This window comes from Hypomesus transpacificus, unplaced genomic scaffold (genome assembly GCF_021917145.1).
Source record: "Hypomesus transpacificus isolate Combined female unplaced genomic scaffold, fHypTra1 scaffold_64, whole genome shotgun sequence".
In the NCBI taxonomy this organism is placed as follows: Eukaryota; Metazoa; Chordata; class Actinopteri; order Osmeriformes; family Osmeridae; genus Hypomesus; species Hypomesus transpacificus.
The window spans coordinates 492210-518233 of record NW_025814036.1 but is presented as its reverse complement, the minus strand read 5'-3'; the positions used below and the strand labels follow the sequence as shown (position 1 = coordinate 518233).

The window sequence follows — 26024 nt, the reverse complement described above, 5'->3', positions numbered from 1 at the left end:
GCTTTACACAAGTGCATAGGTCTCTTATCATAACAACGAAATAGCCCCAAACATTGCGGGTAGCCAAAACATGAAGCATACATTGTGAAAAAACAGTCCCAAAGGGAAGAACCATAAGAGCATGTAGTAAAACAAGTTACAGTTAAACAACATGAACCTCAATCTTCCCATGGAAAAATATTATTTGTACATTACAGAACATTTCAATAGACAATATTAATGTTAGTGTTTAATTTAAACTACAATGTTCTAGCCTAATCATTTACCATAGGGAGTACTGTACCCCCCTACTTTGGGTTTGATTCGCCTCCAGGAGGCCACCCAACAACTTCCTTCTGCCACCCCATTGCCACCCCGAATGAAAATCTCTAGATCCGCCCCTGTGAAGCGCCCTGGTGAGTTGCAGTCATTCGCCTTAGTTCTAGTACTAATAGGGTTGCCAACCGTCCCCATTTGTCCGGGACATCCCGATTTATGGGTGATTTAGATTTGTCCCGTCCGGGACAGCTCCAGTCCCGTTTTCCAATCACATCCTCGCCGGCCAATAATATGCTACTGTAAACGCACCAAAAATCACGCAAACGTTGTGATGGGACAACGCTAGTTGCACAGCAGAGGGCGCCGAGTCTGGGTGGGGGGCATCTATACTATCTATCTATTTGTGCTACCCAGGAGTTACCCAGGAGATCTGTTGACATAGACTTAGCTAAAGTTAGCTACAGCTTGATGAATTGAGTTATTGAACACAGGAGGAGAGAACGCAACGTTAGCCAGCTAGCTAAAGCTCCGGTGGAAAATTCCAAATGAACGTATGCAGCCCTTGGTGCCGCTTACACACAACAGTGACACTGACAGATTGAAATCTAATTTGAGACAATATAAAGATGGAAAACCAGGCTAAGAAACGTAAACGTAATTACCTTCGTTTTACCAATTGGTTAAACGTTTGTTTGTTTGTTTCAAGCTCCAAAAACTATTTTTCGCTGAAATCAGCCCAAAAAATGGGGGTGGGGGGTGGGGGGGGAGAAAGTGTCCCGCATTTGGGGTTGAGAAAGTTGGCAACCCTAAGTACTAATCTGATGCTAGTCTCCATAGATATCTATATAATGTCTTTGGATATCTATGCCTAGTCTCCTCCACATCTCCCCAACATGACGTCATCACCAAATTGCGCTATTATGCTAATGCTAACACCAAAAACGACAAAAACTGGTCTTTAACACCATTTAGAGACACCATTTTGAGATTTTTTTTATGATATACATATCTTGAGTGCTTCATGTACCCATTTATCAACAGTGATGTTTAACCTGCAATATGGCCTTTAAGTCACGCCCAGAAATGTGTCGTTTGCATATTAAAATCACAAAAAAATCGAGCCGGGGGCACCCTGCCCCCCCCACCCCCCCCACTGTCACCTTTTTTACTCTGAGGAGTTTGCAGGTCTGATGCTGAGAGCAACAACAGAGGATGCTGAGTGTAACAGAGGATGCAACAGAGGATGCGAAGAGCAACACAGACCCCTTGCTGGACTACCCCTCTCTAGCTGGACAGCTTCTCTTCAGCCCTGCCCCCAAGACAGTTTCATGCAGCTGGCCTGCCCTGCCTGCCTGCCCCTGCCTTGATATCTCAAAAGATCACTGAATTACAGCTGTTTAAACGTCACCCAAATCGTACAATGCTTGCCACAGGACAGATAGCTTACGTTTCTATACAGTAACTGACCACAATGGTTCTCAACACTGAGAATAGCTCAGTAGGCTGAGACAGTGCACTGCACGGAGCAAGGTCACAACTTCAAATCCAGCCATAATATTTTGGCCTATTTCATGCAATTTTCATTTTTACATTTACATTTTAGTCATTTAGCAGACACTCTTATCCAGAGCGACTTACAGTAACTACAGGGACATTCCCCCCAGGCAAATAGGGTGAAGTGCCTTGCCCAAGGACACAACGTCATTTTGCACGGCCGGGAATTGAACCAGTGTTCAAATCTCGGTTCAGCCTATTGTTGTTGGCCTAACGTGAAGTAGTTTTGCTTTCTTGTTGTCCAACTGTCGATCTTCTACAGTGTACGTGTTTATAATATTTTGCCATTTTGCAGAGGAACCCGCATCGCTGCTTGCAGCTATGTTTATTATTAGGGTTCTCCTGGTAGGAGGGAATCTATTGTTTTTGTTAGTTAGTTATTATATTTTTTCTTCTCCTTGTGCCCCAATATCTCAAAGTCCCAGGTTATACATTTTCTAATTTGGCACATTGATATTACATCCAAGTCGGTACCCCCACACCAAATATGGGCCATATCGGACCATAAGGGGCGCCACAGACCACGACCAAAAGTCAAATTTTCAAAGTAATGGCATTTCCACCCCATTGCTCCAATTCTTCTGAAATTGGTGGAATCTGGCATTGCTGCTTGCAGCTATATTTCAGACAGAGTTTTAATATATAGGGCCCTATCTTGCACACAGCGCAATTGACTTTGTACACCGATGCATGTATTATTCCTATTTTGGACCCGACGCACAGCTGACTTTTCCTCCACAGACGCACGTCGGTAAATTGGGGAATGAACTTGCGCTCCCGGGGGCGGGTCAGCTACAAGAGGCGTGTTCCGATGCAAACGTTCCTGCTATTTTTAGTTTAAGAAAAAAAATCCGCTACAGACCAGGAAAAACGTAGTCTACAGTCAGTGGCGCGTTATTCAGATGCTATTTTAAGGGTGCATGATTGGCCATAATGTATACACTTTGCTTCTCTCATATACAAAGTTCTCATTTTTCCAAACCCTACAAACCAGGCAAAATATTACCACACGAGGGAAATCATTGTGGTCATGAATATGTGAAAAAAGGCATAAATCTAGCATTTACCCAAATGATTCAGGTTAATTGCAGTAATGATGGATCAAACCTGTTTGACCAATAGTGGCACTTACGTATATAAGGACAAAGTTAATTTGGGTGGGTTTCTCCCATCCCCAAACAATGTCACTTCTCTATCTTTTACGGCCCTGACGAGAACATCGGTCTCCTCGGCTGTGAACCGCTCCTGGCGTGTGCCTGGCAAATCTGCCATAATAATAGTAATCCGCCATGGAACATGCACGCCTGCTTTTAAAGGGAATGTGAGATGACGCTCACGGTTTATTGCACGTTACGCCCAAACCACACCTATGAGTAATGTAGCTACTTCAGACCAACCCATTTTAGATTTGCGTCGGACGCATGAGTCATTTATTCCGCAGGTATAATAGCAACAGTGCCCGAGTTCCAACCACAAAGTTTCTTGCGTTTCACGTTTAATACTTGCGTTTCAGATCATTTAAATAGGGCCCATAGTGTTTAGTGTCTAATATATGCATGTGTGTATATATAATGTGCAAAATGATCACAAGAATTTAACCTGTTAATAAGTGAGTTCCATATATTTCCGATGAACCCCACAACGTAAGTAATTTTTTACAAAACGGTAGCTAGCTAGCTTAGTTAGCTGCCGGGCTGTTACCTAGCATCAAACTCGCTAGCCTTGCTAGCCTTTCTAATTTGTACATTTTGAAGCTACACTAAAGCATTTGTCGCATAGTTATTTTAGAGCATACCATTATTTTAGAGCGGTAACAATAATTTACAACAGTAGATTGCAAATAAGATAGGTTGTGTAAAGCATATGAAACATAACTAATAAACGCATTTTTGCATGTATTCAAACATGGGTAAACGAATCACTAGCCAAAAAAAATCACCTATGAAAATAGACAATCTGTGTGTGTAAGGTGAATTAGTGGATACTCAAACTATAGTTTGTGATCAGTAGGTCTATTGAAGGAGCTATTGAAATTGTCTCACAAACATTCAACGGTCTGATAGATCCAGTTACCCTGGCAAAACAGTTATTGTTCTTTTATTTATTGACGGCACGGTCCAAGTATTGCAAAAATGAGAGAAGTGTATTAATTTGGAACTTCTAAGCTAGAATCTCTGCTTGCTCTCAAATGTTTGCTTGTGGCTTGTGTGTTTATATTTACATGTATTCATTTAGCAAATGCTTTTATCCAAAGCGACTTCCAAGAGAGAGCTTTACAAAGTGCATAGGTCACTGATAATAACAACAAGATAGCCCCAAAACATTGCGGGTGGCCAAAACATGAAGCACATATTGTGAACAACCAAAAATAAGTGCCAAAGGGAAGAACCATAAGAGCATGTAGTTAATTAAGTTACAATTAAACAACATGAATCGCTATAAGTGCTAGTGTACCTGTAGAAAAACGATGAACAGTAAAAAATATTTCACAGCGAGTACAAGAATCTAAATCCATTACAACTAACCAACAAGAGGAACAAGTCTCTCAATAAGAGTCATTGTGATCCTGGAGGAAACTAACATCAGGTTATCTGGTTATCATCATCATCTGGCGCTCTTAGTGAAATATTTTAACAAACTCATCTGAAAAATAAGTAAAGAATAATAGCGTTATGATTCGGAAACAAAGTTTACTATATTTCGGAGCCGGTTAATGTAATAGTCTACTGTGTAATAGCTAATGTAATATTGCACATATTTTCGTCCTATTTCCCCTAAAGCAATAAGGTTAGGCTACTTAAAGACACCCCTTCCACTCATGTTTGTGTAAACCTACATGGCAAATAAAACCAAATTCTGATTCTGATAAAGTATGTTCTAAATGGCATAAATGCTGCCAATTAATAATTGTACTTATTATAAATGACTTATTGTAAATGGTCAGTAGCTTAGCCTATCGATTAAGGTAGGCCACTCTAAAGCACGTGTACACTGTCTGCTTAATTTGGTCTTGATATATAGGATAAGTATTTTGTAGCAAAAAATAACAAACCCACTATTAATGACATTATCTTAATGCAGTGTAACTACCTAAGCATAATAATGCACCTAAAATACAAACGTGAGCATGGGCGTTCAACAATTTTTTATGCCACTGTAGGTTAACGATACGTCACGCCGTGTTGCATGTTTGGACGTCGCCGCCATCTTTGCAGGTACACGCCCTTTCCAGCCGGTCAGTCCAAATATGGGAACTTAAATTCCCATGGCTCCTGCTTTAATATCTTGAAAAATGCCAGATACTCGTGACAACATAAGCTAAAAGCGTATCTAATTTGGTTCAGGGCGTGAATTAATAAATGTATTGTTATCCATCTTTTGCTTAAGCAGAGTCAGAGGGGATACCATGGCATGGGAGATGTCCTACAGCAGTAGTTCTCAACCCTGTCTTCAGGGACCACCTGTCCTGCATGTGTTAAATGTTTCCCTGCTCCAACACACCTGATTCAAATAAAAAGGTCGTTATCTAGCTCTGTAGAAGCCTGGTAACGAACATGCATTTGAATCAGGTGTGTTGGAGCAGGGAAACATCTAAAACAAGCAGGACAGGGGGTCCCTGAGGACAGGGTTGAGAACCACTGTCCTACAGTGTTAGATGTACTGCTTCAAATTGAAAACTGAGGCAATAGTTCAAGTAGACACGTTTCTTAACATATGTTGTCAATTTTGTAAACGTTTTTGTTACAAAGCATTTGTTGGAGTAACGCAAGTTTTGCAGGACAAAATTACACGATTCGGCTCCTGCATTTGTGAGAGGCAGCTACTGTCCGTAGTAGCCTGTATGCCTCATTGTGTGCAGATTTCTGTGAAACTTGCTAAATAAACATTAGCTAGCTACACTATGTAGGCTATCCTTTAAGCTAAATATCTATAACTTGTTTGGACAATTGGATTGTCAAAGAAAGTCAAACCTTTTTAGTTATGGAGAATTCCGGCTTATCCACTAATCATTAGAAGGGTCATATCTGTCTAACCAAATAATATATTTCTATATAGATATATTATATCTGGGTGTTGTTCTACATTGCCCACAATTATGTATATTTCATATGCACTAAGTTGTCCTCTATCTTGTAATAAAAGTGGTTGAAAATGAAGATGTAGCCTACGGACGGGCATTATTGTAAACATTGATTTATGAAATTGTATTGTTTTCTCATGATTTCCCTTAAATAATCATACATATTGGGCCCTAACTTAAACCCAGTGCAATTTACTTTGTCAACGACGCAAGCAGGGCTCGAAATTGGCACCCGCCAAGCGCCAATGCCTTGGAGATTTTTGGGCTGGCGACTAAATTGTGCTCCGCCATTTGTCGAGGGAAATTGCGAAGTACAGCTCCCGACTACCGCGCCAGTCATGGTAAAAAAAAAGAGCTTGCAACACCAACATGTCCAGTTGTGCGTGCATCTAGGTGGCAGAAAACCGGTAAGATAACAGCTAGAGAATGACACGGATGATACAAATAGTTCGATTTAAAAAGACAAAAAAGGTAGAGGATGACAGCATTTAAGAGAAAAATCAATTCCCCATTGATCTGTCACATCAGAATTTTTATTTGGGTCACGAAAGTCTTGAAATTTGCCGCTTAGTCTTCATAAACGGCAGCCATGTTTTTTTCGCGTCATGTCAAAGTTCATTATTTTACAGGTCAATTCTACAACAAAAGTCAAGCAGGGCATTTCAAGGAATTCTGCTTTTAACAGACTGGTCCGATGCAAAGACCAAACCTCATGGACAAGGACAACCATCTTACATTGAGCAAGAGGAGTAGTTGGCCCCTGGAACCCCCTGAATTAATAAATTATTTCAAAAAGTAAAATTGGTTTATTTTGTTAAGTGTTTCCCACAGATTAGAATTCTAATTGTGGTGGTGGGGGGGGGGGGGGGGGGGTTGACGTTGTTTCATGTCAGAAGGGGGGGTTCAAAATTAATCCTTTGTTAATATATATATAATATTTCGTTAGATATAATATAATAAGTTGTTACACAGTGTAAACAAATTAAAAAATATAATACGAAACGCAATATATTTACATCTTACATTTATGCATTTAGCAGACGCTTTCATCCAAAGCGACTTCCAAGAGAGAGCTTTACAAAAGAGCATATAGGTCACTGATCATAACAACGAGGTTGTCCCAAACATTGCAAGCAGCCAAAACATGAAGCATACATTGTGAAAAACGAAACAAGTGCCAAAGGGAAGACCCATAAGAGCATGCAGTTATACAAGTTAAAAATGTTAACAACATGAACCCCAAAAAGTGCAAGACTGTACCTGTAGAAGAACAATCAACAGTAAAATATTTCACAGCGAGTACAAGAGTTTACTTTGTTATAACTAACCTACAAGAGCAACAAGTCTCTCAATAAGAGTCATTGTGATCCTGGAGGAAACTAACATCAGGTCCAATCAAGCATTCCTAAGTGCCGTTGTGCTCCCGGAACAAGTGCGTCTTGAGCCTTTTCTTGAAGGTGTGGAGACAGTCAGTGTCCCTGATGGAGGTGGGGAGCTGGTTCCACCATTGGGGGGCCAGGCAGGAGAAGAGCTTGTGTTGGGACCGGGCAGTCTTGAGCGGTAGGACCACCAGGCGGTTGTCTGAAGAAGACCGTAGGTGACGGGTGGGGGTGTAAGGTTGCAGAAAGGACTTGATGTAGTCGGGTGCAGTCCCGTTCACTGCTCGGAAGGTCAGTACGGGCGTCAGTACGGGCGTTGATGGGTAGCCAGTGGAGAGAGATGAGGGGCGGGGTAACATGGGAGCATCTGGGTAGATTGTAGACCAGGCGAGCCGCTGCGTTCTGAATCCTCTGAAGAGGGCGGGTTGCACATGCTGGGAGACCAGCGAGCAGCGAGCTGCAGTAGTCCAACTTGGAGAGGACCAGTGCTTGGACTAGCAGCTGGGTGGAGTGCTCAGACAGGTATCTACTGATCTTCTGGATGTTGTAGAGGGTGAATCTATACGACCGGGAGACTGCAGCAATGTGGGCCGTGAGGGAGAGCTCATCATCCATGGTAACCCCAAGGTTCCTGGCAGAGGATGAAGGGGTCACCGTCGCAGATCCCAGGGTGATTGACAGATCGTGGGAGATGGAGGGTTTAGCCGGGATGATGAGAAGTTCTGTTTTGGCGAGGTTCAGCTGGAGGTGGTGCTCGGTCATCCAGGCGGAGATGTCTGTGAGGCAGGCCTCAATCCTAGCTGAGATCCCCGGATCGGTCGGGGGGAATGACGGGTACAGCTGCGTGTCGTCAGCGTAGCAGTGGTTGGAGAAGCCATGGGAGGTAATGATTGGTCCAAGTGAGGTGGTGTACAGAGAGAAGAGGAGGGGTCCAAGGACGGAGCCCTGTGGGACACCATTGGAGACCTGGCGATGGCCTGACAGTTTGCCTCCCCAGGAGACCTGGTAGGATCTTCCCGACAGGTAGGATGAGATCCACTGGAGTGCAGTGCCAGTGATGCCCATCTCAGAAAGTCTGGAGAGCAGGATCTGTTGGTTAACTGTATCAAATGCTGCAGAAAGGTCCAGCAGAATGATGACGGATGACCTGGAAGCCGCTCTAGCAGACTGGAGGGCAGTCTCTGTGGAGTGGCCAGTCTTGAAGCCCGATTTGTTGGGGTCAAGCAGGTTGCCATATGTGGCGGCCGGTGCTGATTCTGTGGCGCACCGCCACAAATTAGTCTATGTGTGGGAAATGCTGTTGTTTAAACCATTCTGAGAGTGATTTACAATGATATTAAAATCTTAGGTGAAGGTTGTTTATGTCAAACAATTTCAGAGTATGTATGAAATGCCAGGTTTAATTTTGGCCGGTAAAAATATTATTGGCTGGAATTTTTTTTTCATCTACAAGCCATTTTGGTTGGCCAAAAAGTTCATTTCGAGCCCTGGACGCAAGTATCATTCCTAGTTTGCACTCGACGCAAAGTGGACTTTTCCCTCGTTGGTAAATTAGGGAATTACTTTGCGCTCCCGGGGGCGTTTCAGTGAAAAAAGGAGGCGTGTTCCGGCGCAAACGTTCCCTGTAGGGCTGGGCGATATGGGTAAAAAATTATCGATATAGATATTTATATTTACATTCGATAACGATAATTAAACGATGGACCACAGATCTGTAGTAGTAGCTAAATAAGTCTCCTCAACTTTTTCCCTACACTCTGCATAAAGTTTAGGCAGAGCGGTATGAGAGAAATGTTTGCGGCCAGGGAGCACGTACCTGGTGACAAGTAACTTAAGCTTTTTAAAACCTTGCTTTTTATCAATAGCCTACCTACCAATGCCTTGGCGCAAACTCACACTTTCTGCATGTTCCAACGAGTGATTTTTCTTCAGGTGGTAAAAAAGGTTTCTTATATATTAGTATTATAATTGGACCAATACGCTGTTGTTATTGGTCAAGAGAAGTTCTAAGAAATCCGCAAAACCGTTTGCGGACCTCTTCAGAGGTCCGCAAACGATTTACGGACCTAGCAAGCTGTTGCCTTGGAGATGTTGACAACATGGTGTCTGCTCCAGATTCGTCGTGTTTGATTTGGGATTTTCCTACGTGTTGTTATATTATATAAAAAACAAATATGGACTTTTCGACAGATCTACCAACACCTTTGTAAGCAGAGATTTGTCAAAACCGAGACCGTAGGTCGAAGTCAACAAGAAGTCCACATTTGCAGTTTGTCGTATTACCAGACTTGGTACTGTACAGTAGCCAACTGTTTGTTTACAGTATTACACTAATTTGCACCGAACATTGCTCTGCTCTTTGTCGAATTTCAAAAAGCCAAACAACTTCCAAATAACTGAAGAAGACGGACCCTTTTTATCAATAATTTCTTCATTGGAAGTTGCTCCCTCGCCATGGCTATCGCTGCCACTGTTTTCGGCGATAAGACAAATTTTCCGCGGTTAACATTAGCTACTCCACTCGAGGTGCTCAGTATATTCTAGTGAGCGTAGGCTAACATTTCTCCGCCACTTCCTGCTGCATCACAGAAATTAAATGGACTGCTGTTCCTAATTATTCTCTATCGACGTTATCAATATTATTGAAAAAGAATTAATGTTACGATATCTTTATCGAGGGAAGTCTTTACTTCGATAGTTATTTTTATCGATTTATCACCCAGCCCTAGTTCCCTGGTGCTATTTTGCAGTTTCAGAAAAACAATTCCGCCACTGACCAGGAAAAACGTCTAAAGTCAATGGGGCCTTATTCAGATGCTATTTTAAGGGCGCAAGCTTGGTCCGTGCGCACTGCTGGCAAGGCCAGGGTTTTCTTTCTGCGAAGCTATGTTACATAGTTTTGATTTATGGCGTGTTACATTTCTTCAATGATTATAAAAATATTTTCATGACAAAACTCTATGTATGTGAACTTGATTTATAACAATTGTGGCAATTTCCTCCCACGCCTGTTTAACTGAAGCTAATTTGGGTGGGTTTCTTCTCAGAATTTGGTTTATTCGCCATGTAGCCCATGTTACACAAACACAGAATTTACTGTGGCAGGAAGGTGCTAACAATAAACATATACGGGTCTTAAATTAAGTAAAAAAGTACAATAGTTAAACTAATTCTAATTCTAAAAATATAACAATGTTACACTGTACAATGTTAAACTGTAGTAGTAGAAGAAGTAGAATATTCGTTTTAGTAGCTGAAATTATAGAAACAGAAATACTACTCTACCGGCAGTTTCAAAAACGTGTTCCTTCTGCTATCTCTGACGAATTTGTCACCAGATTTGCATTGGTCTCTATGGGGCAAGATTTGGACTTTGTCTCGCTTTCGTGGGGCTCTGAAAAAATTTGTAAGTCTGTTGGATCCCACAGACAACGTCTACGACCAACACAAAATTCAGCACTGTAGGCTCTCCACATACACACCCATGTAAATCTCAGAAAATATTTGAAAAACTCATGGAACATAATCAGTGATATTGATTAAAGTGAATTAGATATCAAAAAGCTGAATAAAATGTTGAGAAAACTCTAAATATATTTTTTTAAAGTTTAAATGGTGGCTGTAGCTAAAATATTGAGGAAGAAGAAGGATTTGAAAGTTGAATAAGTTTAAGATTTGAAAAAGAGCTCCATTGGAAAACCATGTAAAAAATATTATGAATACTGATTTATTTTAATTCAAACATTAGAGGTAGAAAGCTGAAAAGTCACGCAGTCATAGCCTGAAACTGCTGAATTTTTTGATAGTTGAACGGTTTTAATAGCTGAAGATTTGAAGGTGCTGAAGGGTGTCACGGAATAAATATAAGAAGTTGAATAAAGATTCAAAGAACAGTACTTTGAATGCTGAAACCGTATTCCAACAATAAACCCATTTGTGCTCTTTCCCCCCCCCCCTTGCCCACAAAGAATCGTTAAGAGAATCAATAAGGAATCAAATTGATAAGCAGAAATTGATAAGGAATCTGAATTGTTAAAATCTTATTTCATCCCTAATCCTCACACAAACTATCAAAATGATTTTAAATTTTCTAAACGGTTTGATCGGTACAGCCAATCAAAATATGCGGCAATGCCGGCAAACAGGGAGTTGGGTTGTATCTCAGCAAATCTTTGATGGATTCAGAGCTGCATTTACTCAGAACCCTGTTCTGAGGATGTCTAAAAAAGTTTTTTGTTCATTTCACCTGCTTAACCGGCTTGGACACCTCATTGCTGCTTGCAGCTATATTTTTAAATGTTTCCCTGCTCCAATACACCTGTTACAAATGAATGGGTCATTATCAAGCTCAGCAGAACGTCTAACACATGCAAGGAAGGGGGTTCCTTGAGGACCAGGATTGAGAAAAGCTGCTCTACAGTGCAAACTAACCTATAGCAGGGAGTAAGTGTGGGATTGGATGGCCTATCATGCACACATAGTTCCTTTCCTGTCTCATCTCAACCCACCCCTCCTGTCTCCAGCTGTCAGGTTTTGTGACCACTGCCAGGTTCTGAAGCCGGACCGCTGTCATCACTGCTCCATTTGTGAAACGTAAGTATGTCACACACAGACACACTCCTTTTGTCCATGTGATGTGGAGAGAGACGATTGACTGTAAAAAGAATGGACGGCATGACAGCTCCTCAAAAGTGAAGCCAAAACATCTTGATCACCCCCTATTTGCTTGCTGCAGTATATGTCATAAGTCCTGCCTCCTCCTTGTTAGCTGATACGACATAAGCCAAACAAAAAAATGCACACAAGTGCACATAAAAAGAATTTTCTTCCCAAAGATGGTTTCTGTCATTTTAGGTACAGTGCATCTGGAAAGTATTCACAGCGCCTAATGAAGGGCCTTAGTCTGGGAGGTGACCAAGAACCTGATGGTCACTCTGACAGAGCTCCGGCGTTGCTCTGTAAAGAGAGGAGAACCATCTCTGAAGCACTCCACCAATCAGGCCTGTATGGTAGAGTGGCCAGACGGAAGTCACTTCTCAGTAAAAGGCACGTGACAGCCTGCCTGGAGCTTGCCAAAAGGCACCTGAAGGACTCAGGTCATGGAGAAAAAAAATTCTGGTCTCATGATTGAACTCTTTGGCCTGAATGCCAAGCGTCATGTCTTGAGGAAACCAGGCACCGTGCATCACCTGGCAAATACCTTACAGTGAAGCATGGTGATGGCAGCATCAAGCTGTGGGGATGTTTTTCAGAAGCAGGAACTGGGAGACTAGTCGGTATCAAGGGAAGGAAGAATGCAGAAGATGAATAAAGAGACATCCTTAATAAAACCTGCTCCAGAGCGCTCTGGACTGAAAGTTCAACTTCCAACAGGACAACGACCCTAAGCACACAGCCAATATTTATATTTACATTTAGTCATTTAGCAGAGGCTCTTATCCAGAGCGACTTGCAGTAAGTACAGGGACATTCCCCCCGAGGCAAATAGGGTGAAGTGCCTTGCCCAAAGACACAACGTCATTTGGCGCGGCGGGGAATCGATCGGCAACCTTCTGATTACTAGCCCGACTCCCTCACCACTCAGCCATCTGACTCAATATAACAAAGGAGTTAAAGTGAAAAAAAATCCTGAGGCAGAACCTTTTTGGCAATTTCTTGCACCAACTGCCAAAAGGTTCGCCATCTCACTTGGCGATAAAACATCATTCCGATTCTCTTGAGGGTTGACCACAAGTTCTAAATGGGGGGGTTTCCTGGTCATCGACCCAAAATGTAGATGTTTTGTTCCCCGAACCACTTAGTTATCGCTTTTGCCTTATGGCAAAGTGCTCCATCATGCTGGAAAAGGCATTGTTCATCACCAAACTGTTCTTGGATTGTTGGAAGAAGTTGCTCTCAGAGGATGTTCTAGTCAAATTTGTGAGTGAGCCCACTCCCTTAGCTGAGAAGTAACCCCACACATAAATGGTCTCAGGACGTTTAACTGCTGGCATGACAAAGGACCGATGGTAGCGCTCAACTTTTTTGTGCCAAGCTCAATTGTTTTCTTTTGTTTACACCGCAGTGTCTACGGCACGTTACGGCTTCGACGCAAGTTTGCGTCACCACACCAGACACGTCTGCAGCGCATGCGACGCGACCAGGTTTAGTTGTACAGAATTTCAGGAGAGAAGCTGCGAGGCAGCTGTATTGGCGAGTTCGCGAGATACAAATTTGTGTAGGGTATTTGTGGTGTCATACAACTACTGTTACTCATCTTCTAGGGGGAATCTCTCGTCATCCATGATGTAAAATCCTTTGAATTCTGGCCTTTTGCCACAGAAGTAGTGAAGTGAAATGCGATAGGGAGTCTGCCCACAATGTTTTAATGTACTCAGTGTTTTTATTTTGAAGTGACTGGGGGCATTTTCCATAAAGCAAATTTAAGCCAGGCATGTGGGTTACTTAACCGTTTATTTGGTACATTTTCTTTATGGAACATTCAGACTTTTATTTTGGAATTTTACCTTAAAGTTTGGATCCAACTTCCGCTAAAAACCTATCTCTCGCAAAGCTGCATGGAGGCCCTTGTCTGGGATCCTTCTGAAACGCGCCGCACCTCGTCTGGTGTTAACTGCACCATTGACTACAATACTTATGGAGTAGCAAGCTACATAACTGAAACATTCTGGCTCCTTTCCACTGTGCAAACTTGGCTTCTGTGGTTGTGGATAATATTAGTAAACTTGTGATGTGTCTTAGTCGTTGGGGGGTCTCAGTTTATGTGCTGAATTGAAACATAAAATGTTCTCAGGTTTAGCAGCATTCTAGTATTATCCTACGTATCATCATTATTATCTTGTCTTTTTTTACGTTGGTGTGGTAAAAATCTGTGTGGTTCTTCGGGGTTACAGTTCTGAGTCAGACTTTAAGAGGGTGTCGTGGAAGTTTTGGAGAGAATCAATCGTAAAGCTGAAGTCGGGTGAAGTACAGAGTTAAAGGAGTCTGATTGCAAAACTGATTTTACCTTGTCATAGTTGAACAACAGTTCGGTGGGTAAAATGAACATACCGTGAACCTCAAAGTCCATTGACATCTCTTTCCTATGCAAATCTCAAAATGAAAACATTTGGCTGTAAAACGGTAGCTTTTCAACAAAGCCACTGGACTGACGTCAGTCCGGTGGCCTGCCTTTTTTGGCTCTGGTCTGTATCTTAGTCACGCCCCAAAATTTACATCCAGACCAGCCCACTCACTGGTGTTCTCGCCCAGTCCGAGGTAGCGTAGATCTCCGATACTAGTTTAGCTGCGGGCTGCTCTGTGTAGGCTACTTCTAAGGAATTACAAAGAAGAACGTTTTGAATTATAATAAGGATATTGAAAATGGACCACGGTCGTAAATGCTGTGTTCCAGGCTGTACAAGGATGGCTAACACTCATAGTCTTCCCAAGGAGCCAAACATTCGATAGGCATGACTGCTGTTTGTCTATGAGAAGATCCCGGCAAAGTTCGACACTCAATTATTCATATGCTCTGAACATTTCACCCAAGACAACATTGACAACCTTGGAAATTTCAAGAAGGATTTGCTAAGAAGCCGAACCTGAACAGATGTGCTGTTCCGACCGTATGCTCATCTCAACTGCAAGCTGTAAGTACAGTATGATTTTGTCGCTATCAATTATTAGCAATGCTAACGTCTCCTTTATCTAGCATAGGTAGAATGCTATCAAATATTAGCAATGCTAATGTCTCCTTTATCTAGCATAGGTAGAATGCTAAATACGTTTCTAAATACATCAACATACTTTACTAGCTGTAGTCAACATTAGTAGGGAAGCTTCCGAAAAAATAGCCAGAAAACGAATAGCAGTCTGGCCTGTTGCTTACGCCTGTCTAGATTATCTATTTGAAAGAACTGGAGAAAGGCAGGTGCTAAATACAGGATACGTTAGCATTGCTAATAATTGTTACCGACAAAATCATACTACAGCTTGCGGTTGTGTCCCAGGTTTTCAAAACCGTCCTTGGTGAAATGGTTTGCGCAAATGTGTCGAAGGTCGAACTGCACAGGGATCTTCTACACTACGGTATAGACAAACATCAGCCATGCCCGTTTAGTCAATGTTAGCTAGACTAGCTCATCTGCTTTTTATTAACACTGATTTACAATAAATGCAAGAACAGCTAGATAGCGAAAACACCTAGGCATGTAAACTAGTTAACCTTGCTAACGCAAGAGCATAGGTAGAATGTGTAATGATTTAGCCTATTTGTCAATGGGGCTAATGTTGTTTCATGTTCCTGACTGTGTTTCATTCAAATAAATAACCTGTGTTGTTATGTAAATCTACAATTCACGATGCATGTTTGTCCAGATCTTTGTCAGGTTATTTTTCAGAAAGATATCTAGAGCTAGCTAACTGAAGCTGAGTTGAATCACGATATAGTTTGGTTGCTAAGCTGTAACGTTCTACCCACGTAAGTCAATCCAGTTTGCTTCGATAACAGAAGTGGAAACGACTAACTTTATAATTTCAAATTATATCTATTTGTGTAGACACAATAGATTTATTTGCACGTTTTTATTTCAACTCCAAACCATCAACACACCTCCCATCCTGGCCCACATCCGACACCACCACTGCCACGCTGGACACGGCGGGTTGGTCTGGTTTACTGGAACAACTGCTGGGGGAGTCACGCACATGATAAGCCTTCAGCATGTTGATGTGACACACGCGTGAAGGGCGTCTACAATTAGGGGTTTGTATGAGATAGTTGTCACTGAGCTTTATCTCTACCGAATATGGACCAAAGAAACAGGCAGAAAGCGACGAGCCGGGAACTGGCAGCAAAGCAAGCACTTGGTCACCTGGCAGATAACAACGGTCTTTTGTCTTCCTGTAATACTGCACCTTCATGCGTTGTTGTGTAGAGGTAAGAGACCCTTTAGCTAGCTCGCCTGCAGCGTGCAATCTTTCCCGCATCTTACTGACAAACTCCCAACATCTTTGTAGGTGTTTTACTGGGTGAAACGGACAGGACACGCTCTTTCAATACGGACTGCGTGGTGTGTGTCCAAAGACAAGGTCAGCAGGGTTAAAGCCTAAAGACTCTTGTACCGTTTCTCTGATGGCAAACAGAACAAAGGGCACTCCCTCATTCCAATCAGCACTGGTATCCATACAGTCCTTTTTTAGCATTGCCTTAAGCGTTTGATGCCAGCGCTCGAGAGCCCCCTGGTTCTCAGGATGTTAAGGGCTAGAGACCTGGTGCGAGATAAACAGATTCTTTAACACAGCAGAGAACAACTTGGACATGAAGTTCGTGCCTTGGTCAGTTTGGAGCACTGTAGGAAGTCGAAACGTGGAAAAGAACTTAACCAACGCCTTAAGCATGGCCTTAGCCGTGATATTACGAAGTGGGACAGCCTCTGGGTACCTAGTGGCACAACACATGATGGTGAGCAGATATTGGTTACCTGACCGAGTTTTTGGTAGTGGACCAACACAGTCGAGGATCACTTGCTCAAACAGTTCCCCGACCACAGGAATCGGATGAAAAGGCACACGAGGAACAGACTGGTTTGCTTTTCCTGCAAGTTGGCACACATGACACGTCTTACAATACAGTACAACATCAGATTTTAAACCTGGCCAAAAGAAATGCCGGAGGACTCTGTTGTACGTCTTAGTTATTCCTAAGTATCCAGACCAAGCCAGGGAAAGCACCTGCTGTCGTAACGGGGTAGGAACAACCACTTGCCTAACCGTATCCCAGTCCTGACCTGTTTTATGCGCGGCCAATTTACGCATTAACACATCTGCTTCTACGAAGTACGAAGAGTCCCTATGTTCTGTTTCAGAGGAGACAACTGCGTCAAAATACTAGCGAAGGCTAAGGTCTTCTTTTTGCCATTTAATCAGCTTGTCTGGGGTGATCGACAACTGAGAGTCATGCAACAGGGGTGCGACTCTGCATTCCGCACCGGTTTGTTGCACTCGAGAAGACTGTACCTGCGACACAGAAGGCGCTTTTAGTGCTGTCTCAACAAAAACGAATCGGACAAGTCCACCACGTCTCCCAGCTTGCGAGACTGAGCCCTTGTTAGGACACAAGCCGGAAAAATATAGGGAAAAGCATGAACCATTTTGTCGTCGGCTGTTTTGGGTTTTGGGCTGTCTACAACCCCTAACACTGGAGACACATTACCACCTGCAATATCGTTCCCCAGCAACAGGGTGACTCCTTCCACCAGCAACCGACTTGTGGTGTCGGAAATGTCCCGACACCACGTCTGACGCTAAATGGACCCAGTGTAACATAACAGACACCGTTTTCATTTCGAAACCCTGTAGGACATGCAAGCCACAGTACGATTCAGCAGACCACGGCAAAACGTCTGCGAGTATAACTGACTGCGCCGCACCAGTATCGCGGTAAGATCATAGTGTAAATAGACATGTGCTCTCCAAAGCCTTACATAAAGCTGAAGTAAATGGGACTGTGATAAAAGGCGTGTCCTGGGGTAACACACATGAAAGATGAAAAAATGGGGGGGAAAAAGAAAACAAATTCAAAGAATAAACACAACAGTATGAACAACAACAATAACACTTTCCTAGATTTCCTAGGAGCATCGCAGGCTTAACCAAACTACAGACCTTCCGACTGACATTTCCCAAGAAACAATATATTTATATATATATAAAAAAAAATACAAATGCCACTGGAGTGGCTCTCCAAAGTCATGCATCAAAATAGAACCCCAAACAGTTGATGGCTTTAAATGAACTGGGAAAAAAAAGGCACTGGCCATATTTATATTGATAAGTCCAATTTCATTTCCAAACAAAACAGTCCAACTTCATTTCCAAAGTGTGATCAATTCAAATGACAGCCTGGAATAGCCTACCTCAAGCCTCAGTGGATGCAGGTGAATCAGAGGCAACAGAGCCCCAGTGCTCGCGGTAGAATGACATCGCCTTACTCGGTGTATCAAAATGCAACTCTTTCAAGTTAAACAACACACGGAGGCGAGCAGGGTACACCATTCTGAACTTGACCCTCCCTGCGTAGAGCAGAGCCTTCACCTCCTTGAATGCTGCCTGCTTGCGTCCCAGTTCAGCACTGACATCCTTGTGGAGAAACACTCTGTTGCCACAAAATTCCATTTCCCGTTGACGTCTCTGAACGATGATCCGCTTCTTGTCTTGGAAGTTGTGGAATGCAACGATGAAGACTCTTGGGCGTTGATTACCATTTGCCTCTGACTTGGCTGGCCCCAGTCTGTGTGCACGAGCGAGAAGAAGAGGGGTCGGGAAAAAATATTTTCCAAATATTTCTTCAAAAAAGTGTCATAAAAGCAACCGGGTTGGACCCCTCCACCCTCTAAGGAATGCCCACGACTCTTAAGTTGAACCTGCGCAAGCGATTTTCCAAATAATCAACTTTCTCCTTCGACCAGGCATTCTCAGTCTGAACAGTGTTTAGCTTAGCCTCAACCTGAACAAGCCTATGTTCACTTTGGTCGAGGGTAGCTTCAATTCCACAGATCCGTTCTTCGTGTGATTCGTACAGGGAACTTATTTCACTCAGAGTTGATTTGAGAGAAGCCAAAGCTGTGTCTAGCTCCTTCCTTATAACCGCATGGATAGCTTGGGTTAGCTCTGAAAGCAGCCCCGAGCGGAGTTGTTCAAACTGTTCAGCTAGCTCCACGTTAGCTCGGCTAGTCTGGCCAGTGGTCACAGAAGCACTTTCTTTATCACTTGGTTTTAGGCGACGAGACTGCTTGTTTGACATAATAAATGTTGGCTGGTTTGTCGAAAATGACTTAAACTTACAACATTGACTGATATTTATAAAATGAATGGGGTAAATAATCAAGAATAAATTAAAAACTCGTGAGCCACTTCACCGTCCACCTACTCACGCCATCACCAACCCGGAAGTCTCCGTTTGATGATTTCTTGAAGTTTCTGAACTGTTGCCAATAGGCTTCTGGGACCAGCTCATATGCACGCAACACAGTTCCCTTAACTATGTCGTACCGCAAGCTGTCTTCCAGGGAGAGCGCAGCTACTACCTCCTGGGCCTTTCCTGACAGCTTGCATTGCAGGAGATGAGGCCAAACATCCCTTGGCCAACAGCGCGGCAGCCACACGCTCAAGAGCAAAGAAGTAGCTATTTACTTCCGCCTCCCGAAAGGGCGGCACCACTGCAATGTTTTTGCTTACCTCGAACTGGGCCGTCTGTCTTGGTGAGGGGGCCTCATTGACACCTGCCTCTAGCTCTGGCTGCCTTGTCCTAACCCTTGCCTCCAAGTCAGCATCTATCCTCCGTTTCTCGAACTCAAACAGTCTGGCCTGCTCTCTCTCTCTCTTTTCACTCAACCTCCAATCGGGCCATTATCATCTTGAGCCGAGCCGTAACAGAAGCCGGAGAAGCACCAGTGCTGCCTGCAGAGGACGCCCGGTCCGGAGAAAGCTCACATGTCTGGCTATCCTCCTGCACTTCTTCTTTCACGCGAGTGACCAACACCCCCTTCTCCACCAAGCCATGCCCAACCGAGGCCAAGAGCTCAGCCTTACGGGCCGCCTTCGGGACCGTAAGGCCATAGTGGTCGGCTATGGCATGAAGGTCCTCGACCCGCAATGCCTCTAGCCGAACTACAGAGGGCTCTTCAATAAAACCGGACATGGCCGAGGTAGCCATACCACACACAAAGCTGCAAAGCTAACAACAAAACACGGCACAAACTACCGAAACTCCCAGGCTCACAACCACGCCAAACACACCCCGATTACCAGAACCCACAGGGACTCAGCGCAGCAGGGCCTTGGATCGCTTGTATCCCGGACGAGCCCCCATTCTGTTACGCACACCTCCCGAAAAAGGGAACGCAACGCCCCACTGCGCACAAGAACCTTAGGACCGGAATTGAGATATGGAGTCGTGGTGCAAAAACAAGGGACGCAAGGCCAACTACCTTTCAACAGTATTTATTTATTGTTAAATAAACGTGCTGGGGATAAGGGGCTGGGCACAACCAAAACAAAGAAAGCAAAATAATAGATTATAACCCTACCTTATCACAGTACTTCCCTAACTAGCACCGTAGTTCTGGCTCTCTACCCAAAATATAGGGGTTGGTCGGCCCAGGTCTTACCTAGTGTATATAGACAATAAGGTTATCCTGCGGGTGGTGTAAGCCCCGGGGCCTCTTGCCTAAAGCACGTGGCTTTCCCCTTTCCCCCTGGAAACAAAAGCAGAAGGGTGTGGTCCCAAATGATAACGAACAACGTTGCAATGAACAATGACACCAATATTACACAGACACTCAAACAAAGCAGCACAGAGACCAGACCAGAATAGACAGCAGTAAGCCCAACTCCCGAGCTGGTCAACCACTTGGGCCTAAATGAGGCACAACACAGCTGCAGCCACTAATGAGGGGTGGGGTGGAGCGGAGTCCTGATCAGGGACCTCGACTTATCAACCACTGCAACCAAAGCCATCCTGCCCAGGATGACGAAGCTGAAGGAAAAGAGACACCCCCCACACACACAAACCACAGACAAACAGACATATGGACACAGAACCACATTGGAGCTCTGGGGACGTAACAATGGTTTTAATTTTAAAATTACTTGGTAACAGAGGGCTCCGTGATGAAGCTCCGCCCCACTGTACTGAGAGTCTAGCTCGGCCCCTTTCAGTGACAGAATTTGGTTTAACTGCTGCCATTATCTCCTTTCATGATTTGTGTGATCGTCAGCTTGCAAGGTTTTAGTGGAGTGACGGTATCGCCTGCGTGTTTAGCGGCCAAGTTGAATGACAGGTGTCCAGATTTGAGAATCAATCAGATTGGATAAATAACATGTATCCAATTCTGATTCGCCAGGGACTCACCGAGCTGCGCCCAGAGGAGAATCTTCAAGAAACCAATTAGAGACCAGCTTTAGGTCACATGCTTGCTGAAAGTTTAAGGACTTACATAGACATTCATTTACCCGGCGTCCCTCGCCCAGGGAACTGCATGAAACATCTTGTATTTACATTACTGATTAAAAACCATTTTTATTAAATGCTGAGGCAATTACTACCAGCCAGCACATCGCATGGGTAAACTATTTAATTTATATATTTTGTGTTAGTGTACATTTATTTTTCTGGAATTTTGATGGGGGCGGCGCCCTTTATTAACAAACCGCTACTGCTCACAAGTATAATGTAACAGGAGTAAAATTCGATTTAAAATCATTAGATTAAATTTCAATCTGTGATTTTTTTTTTTTTTTTTTTTATATAGTTTGAACATTTCAAATTCAAGTAAAAAATGAAAACATTCGGATTCAGTTATAGTTGTCACTGTTGTCACTTCATACTCTGACTCAAAACACCACATCTGAAAAACCTGTGTGGTTCTTACTATAGACAAACAATGCTAGCTAGCTATGTGTCCTGGCAGATGTTTTACCAAAATTCACCCATGGAAAAAGTGAGAAAAAAAAAAAAAGACAAAAATAAGCCGTAGCGTCATGTTCCTGCAACATGACGCTCAAATTAAAAGAGAAACATCAGTATAGTGACACAGAAGCCTAACTTAAGTCCATTGCTTTAGTTGTTTGTTTAGTTTTTTTACAGTTTTAATTTTCTTGCAGGCTTGTTTTTGGAAGATGCGATTTGCACCAACAACTTAACACAACTTAAACCATAATTGGGCCAGGTAAAGTGCAGTGTAGTCCATGCAAAAATATTTGGTAATAAGACATACCTAGGATCAAGTGTGAATATTGTTTGTTTTTATTTTCTTCACTGCGGCCCACGCTCAACGCTTCTAATGATTAACACAAAATGACCACACCTCTCTGAAGGTGTTAAAAATATTTTAAGCCGATTATCTGGGCCAGAGCTTACCAGGTTTATTAACATTCAGATAAGCGTATCTTCAACTTTTTTTCAGATTTCAATGTATGACACATCATTTGAAAGTTTACAATCTGCACTTTCACAATCTGTAAAAAACTGAGAAATGACCTCGCCGGCAATGTCACCTTTTGACTGGACATATGAACAGGAAATAGCCACATCAATTAGACTTGCTCATTGTATTCTTTCCTGAGTTTGTGAAAGATATGTACAACGAAAATCAGTAACTTTAAATGCTAATTTAGTTTTATTATCTAAATAGGAACCCAATCAATGTGTAGTAATAATGGATCCCAGTTCCCCTTCCTCTTCACTGATGAGACCACTCAACAACCATAGGGGTACCCCCTACAGCCCTACACATTCAAAGAAAGTTTAGTGTGTACATTTGCTTTAAAAATAAAAAATGTCTGCCAAGAAAAAACAGATTTAAAACCTTAATTTGTATTGCTAATTTTTCTATGACACTGTCCTTTCTTGTCTACATAGGTGTGTGTTGAAGATGGATCATCATTGTCCATGGTAAGGAGCTGACTTTAAACACAGACATATTAACCACAGCAAACAAGAGATAAGAGATTAAGTTGAGCTGATTAGATTTTTCAGGGACAGTGCATATTAATCAACGTTTCAGTAAAAGTGCCAGTTTTAGCCAGCCGGCAATTTTTCAACCACAGTCTCTGGGCAGGTTATTAAAATCAATTTCAATACAGACAATCATTGAGCAGTGAGCACACGCAGGGCAACATAACATAGCGATGTAACATACAGATAGAGCAACATAGATCAAAAAGCAACAAGACAAAATCCATAAAACAATTTTATTAGGAAACCGTTGTATGTGAATAATTTCTTTCAACATGTTTACTTTCAATTAGACAGAGGGTAATTAAGATATGTTTGACTTTTGTATTATTTTCAAGGGTCAACAACTGCGTGGGCTTCTCCAACTACAAATTCTTCCTGCTGTTCCTCTCCTACTCCATGCTCTACTGCATCTTCATTGGAGCCACCGTCTTTCAGTACTTTGTCAAATTCTGGGTGGTGAGTAGTGATGGACCGCTCGGTACTACTGTGTTGATACTGTCCCGACACATTCAACACTCACTGCATCGGAACGTTTCGAGACAGGTTTTAAAAACACTTCCGGTCACGTGACAGTTTTGTGACGTGATCTTGAACGGAATCTGTGTCGCACTTGCCAAAAGACTCTGACGTGTCGGGGTATAAAATGAGGCGGCAAAACCAAAAGTTTTGAATGCGTGAGACCTTGGTTGAGAGAATTGAGAGTTTGAGAGAGTCTGAGAGAGATTGAGAAAGCGCACATTCTCCCGTCAAGTTAGTTTTTTATAAATCACAACCTTTGCGTGGAAAGTGGCGTACGCACATTTTCAGCCCCGTTTTGTGCGTACGCAAGCTTTATAAATGAGGGGCCGTCAGGACTACGGGTCTTTAGTCATTATGTCCAGTTGGCCTGGGCTTTTTGGGCACAGGGATGATGGTGGAGGTCTTGAGACAGGCTGGCACATGGCATGTCTCCAGGGAGGTGTTAAAGATGTAGGTGAACACCGGAGACAGCTGGTCAGCACACTTTTTGAGGGTGGCAGGGGAGCCAGCGTCCGGCCCAACTGCTTTGCGTGGGTTCTGCCTCTTGAAAAGTCTGTTAACTTCACTCTCGTGAATGGAGAGTGTCGTCACTGAGTTGGTGGGGAGCGGGGGGAAGGGAAGGTGTTAGATGATATTCTGTCGGAAGATGGGCCAAGGCAAGCACCACAATGAAATAGAGTTGACTTTGTTTATTAGCTATCGAGCTTGGATCACACCATCAGTCCACAACAGAGTGATAGACATGAGTGAGAAACATGTCTCTCAGATGGACATTATATTCATGAGCTGGACAGTACAAATATAGTAACCACCAAAACATGTCCTTAAACGGCACATATTTCACGACTTAATGCACAGGGAAAACAACACATAGGTGGTTCACTCATCGTTCGTACTATTTTCTGCATTTTGCTCTTTCCAAAGGTTAAAGTGCACATTCTCCTATCTATATGTGTATTGTCAGGGGCTCATTGCGTGACCTCTTGACCACAGCAAGAGACAACCTCACATATGTATAGAAAATCTGCATATCAGAAGGGATAGTTCAGGGCAGTCTAATTGTCTTTCAAAACGACAGTAGAACTCGTTCAGGTCATTGGCAAGACGAGAGTCGTTAGTGGAGTGGGGGGCTCTGGGCTTGAAGTTGGTAATCTGCCTGAGCCCTCTCCAGACAGAAGCAGAGTCGTTAGCAGAGAACTGGCGCTTCAGTCTCTCTGAGTACAGTCGTTTAGCCTCTCTCAACGCCTTGCTAAACCTGTTCTTCGACTCCTTGAATCTGTCTTTGTCCCCACTCCTAAACGCGGCCTCTTTGTCCAGCCTCATCCTTTTGAGTTTATCTGCATACCAGGGTTTGTCGTTGTTGTACCGCACCCTGGTGCGTGTTGGTATACAGCAGTCCTCACAGAAGCTGATGTATGATGTCACAGCCTCCTTGAGCTCATACAGACTATTGGAAGCAGTCATGAACAAATCCCAGTCAGTAGAGTCCAAGCACACCCGCAGATCCTCCATAGCCTCACTGGTCCACTGTTTCGATGTCATCACAGCAGGCTTACAGTGCTTTAGCTTCTGCCTGTATGCAGGAATCAGGTGGACCATGGGGAGTTCTTGAATGAGATTGCCTTTGTCAAAGTCGCCGAGCACAATAACCAAGGAATCCGGATTTTCATGCTCCACACACAATATCTGGTTGGCTAGCACACGTTGAGCCTCGTTGGCCCTAGCCTGAGGGGGCATGTAGATGCCGACTACTATGAATGAAGCAAACTCACATGGCAAGTAAAAAGCTTTGCAGTTGGTAAAAAATCAGGAGAATAGTGCTGCAGAATCACTGTCACATCTTCACACCAGCCACTGTTAATAAAAAACAAATACCACCGCCTTTCGTTTTGCCAGAAAGCAGGGAGTCACGATCCACTCTGAGCAGTTTGAAACCTGCTAGCTGTAGCGCAAAGTCCGGGATCAATTTACTCAGCTATGTCTCCGTAAAGCAGAGGATTCAGTTTACTGTAAAAAATCTTCTGATATTCCTCGGTTCCTCAAAACAGTGTAGATTGGCAATGCTTTTAACCCTTCTGCTGGGAACACTTCAGGGCACATCTAAATCAGTAATTTTTCCTCTGCATTCACAGAGTACCATAAGTTCACCTGGTGTCTCACTTTTAACGTCCGTTCTCTCACATGCACTCGACTAAGGCATTGTATATAGTCTGTAGGGCATCTTCAATTTCTGCTATTTCTCTGTCCTCAGGGACCACTGTCAATAGGCAATGACTCTCATTGTGATCTGTGTCTGTTACGTACCGAAAGAAGAGCAGGAAAGAACAGAATGGCGTTGTCCATGTGCGTAGATGTCGATGCTGCGTAGGCTATTCTACCCAACGGAGTCGGCAAGATGTCCGGGCAGCTCCGATCGTCTGGCGTCCGCTTTGTTATACACTCCAATTTGTTGCGTCCACGTCAACAAACAACTAACTTCCCTTACGGAAGGAAAATATATTGCAGTATATTGGAAAATATGTGATATATTAGGCAATATATGTCCATATATGGGATTGAATATTTATATTGTACAATACATTGCAACATATTCAACATTAATATATAATATGTGTTTATATATCCCAAAATATATGCAATTTTATATCTATAAACAGGGGTGCACATAAGTTGTACGCAGGTACGCATGCGCGACAAAAATCAGGAATGCGTAATGCCACTTGTATTACTA

General features: G+C 43.1%; 1 protein-coding gene across 2 annotated transcripts in view; it reads left to right on the top strand.

The window, feature by feature from the left end:
• Positions 1-26024, top strand: part of zdhhc15b (zinc finger DHHC-type palmitoyltransferase 15b) — a 75946-nt gene that overhangs the window by 12381 nt on the left and 37541 nt on the right. For both annotated transcript variants that reach the window (XM_047017757.1, XM_047017756.1), the window contains exons 5-7: positions 11796-11865; positions 22676-22708; positions 23110-23230. In XM_047017757.1, the coding sequence (XP_046873713.1) occupies positions 11796-11865; positions 22676-22708; positions 23110-23230 (224 nt within the window). The remainder of the gene's footprint in view (positions 1-11795; positions 11866-22675; positions 22709-23109; positions 23231-26024) is intronic.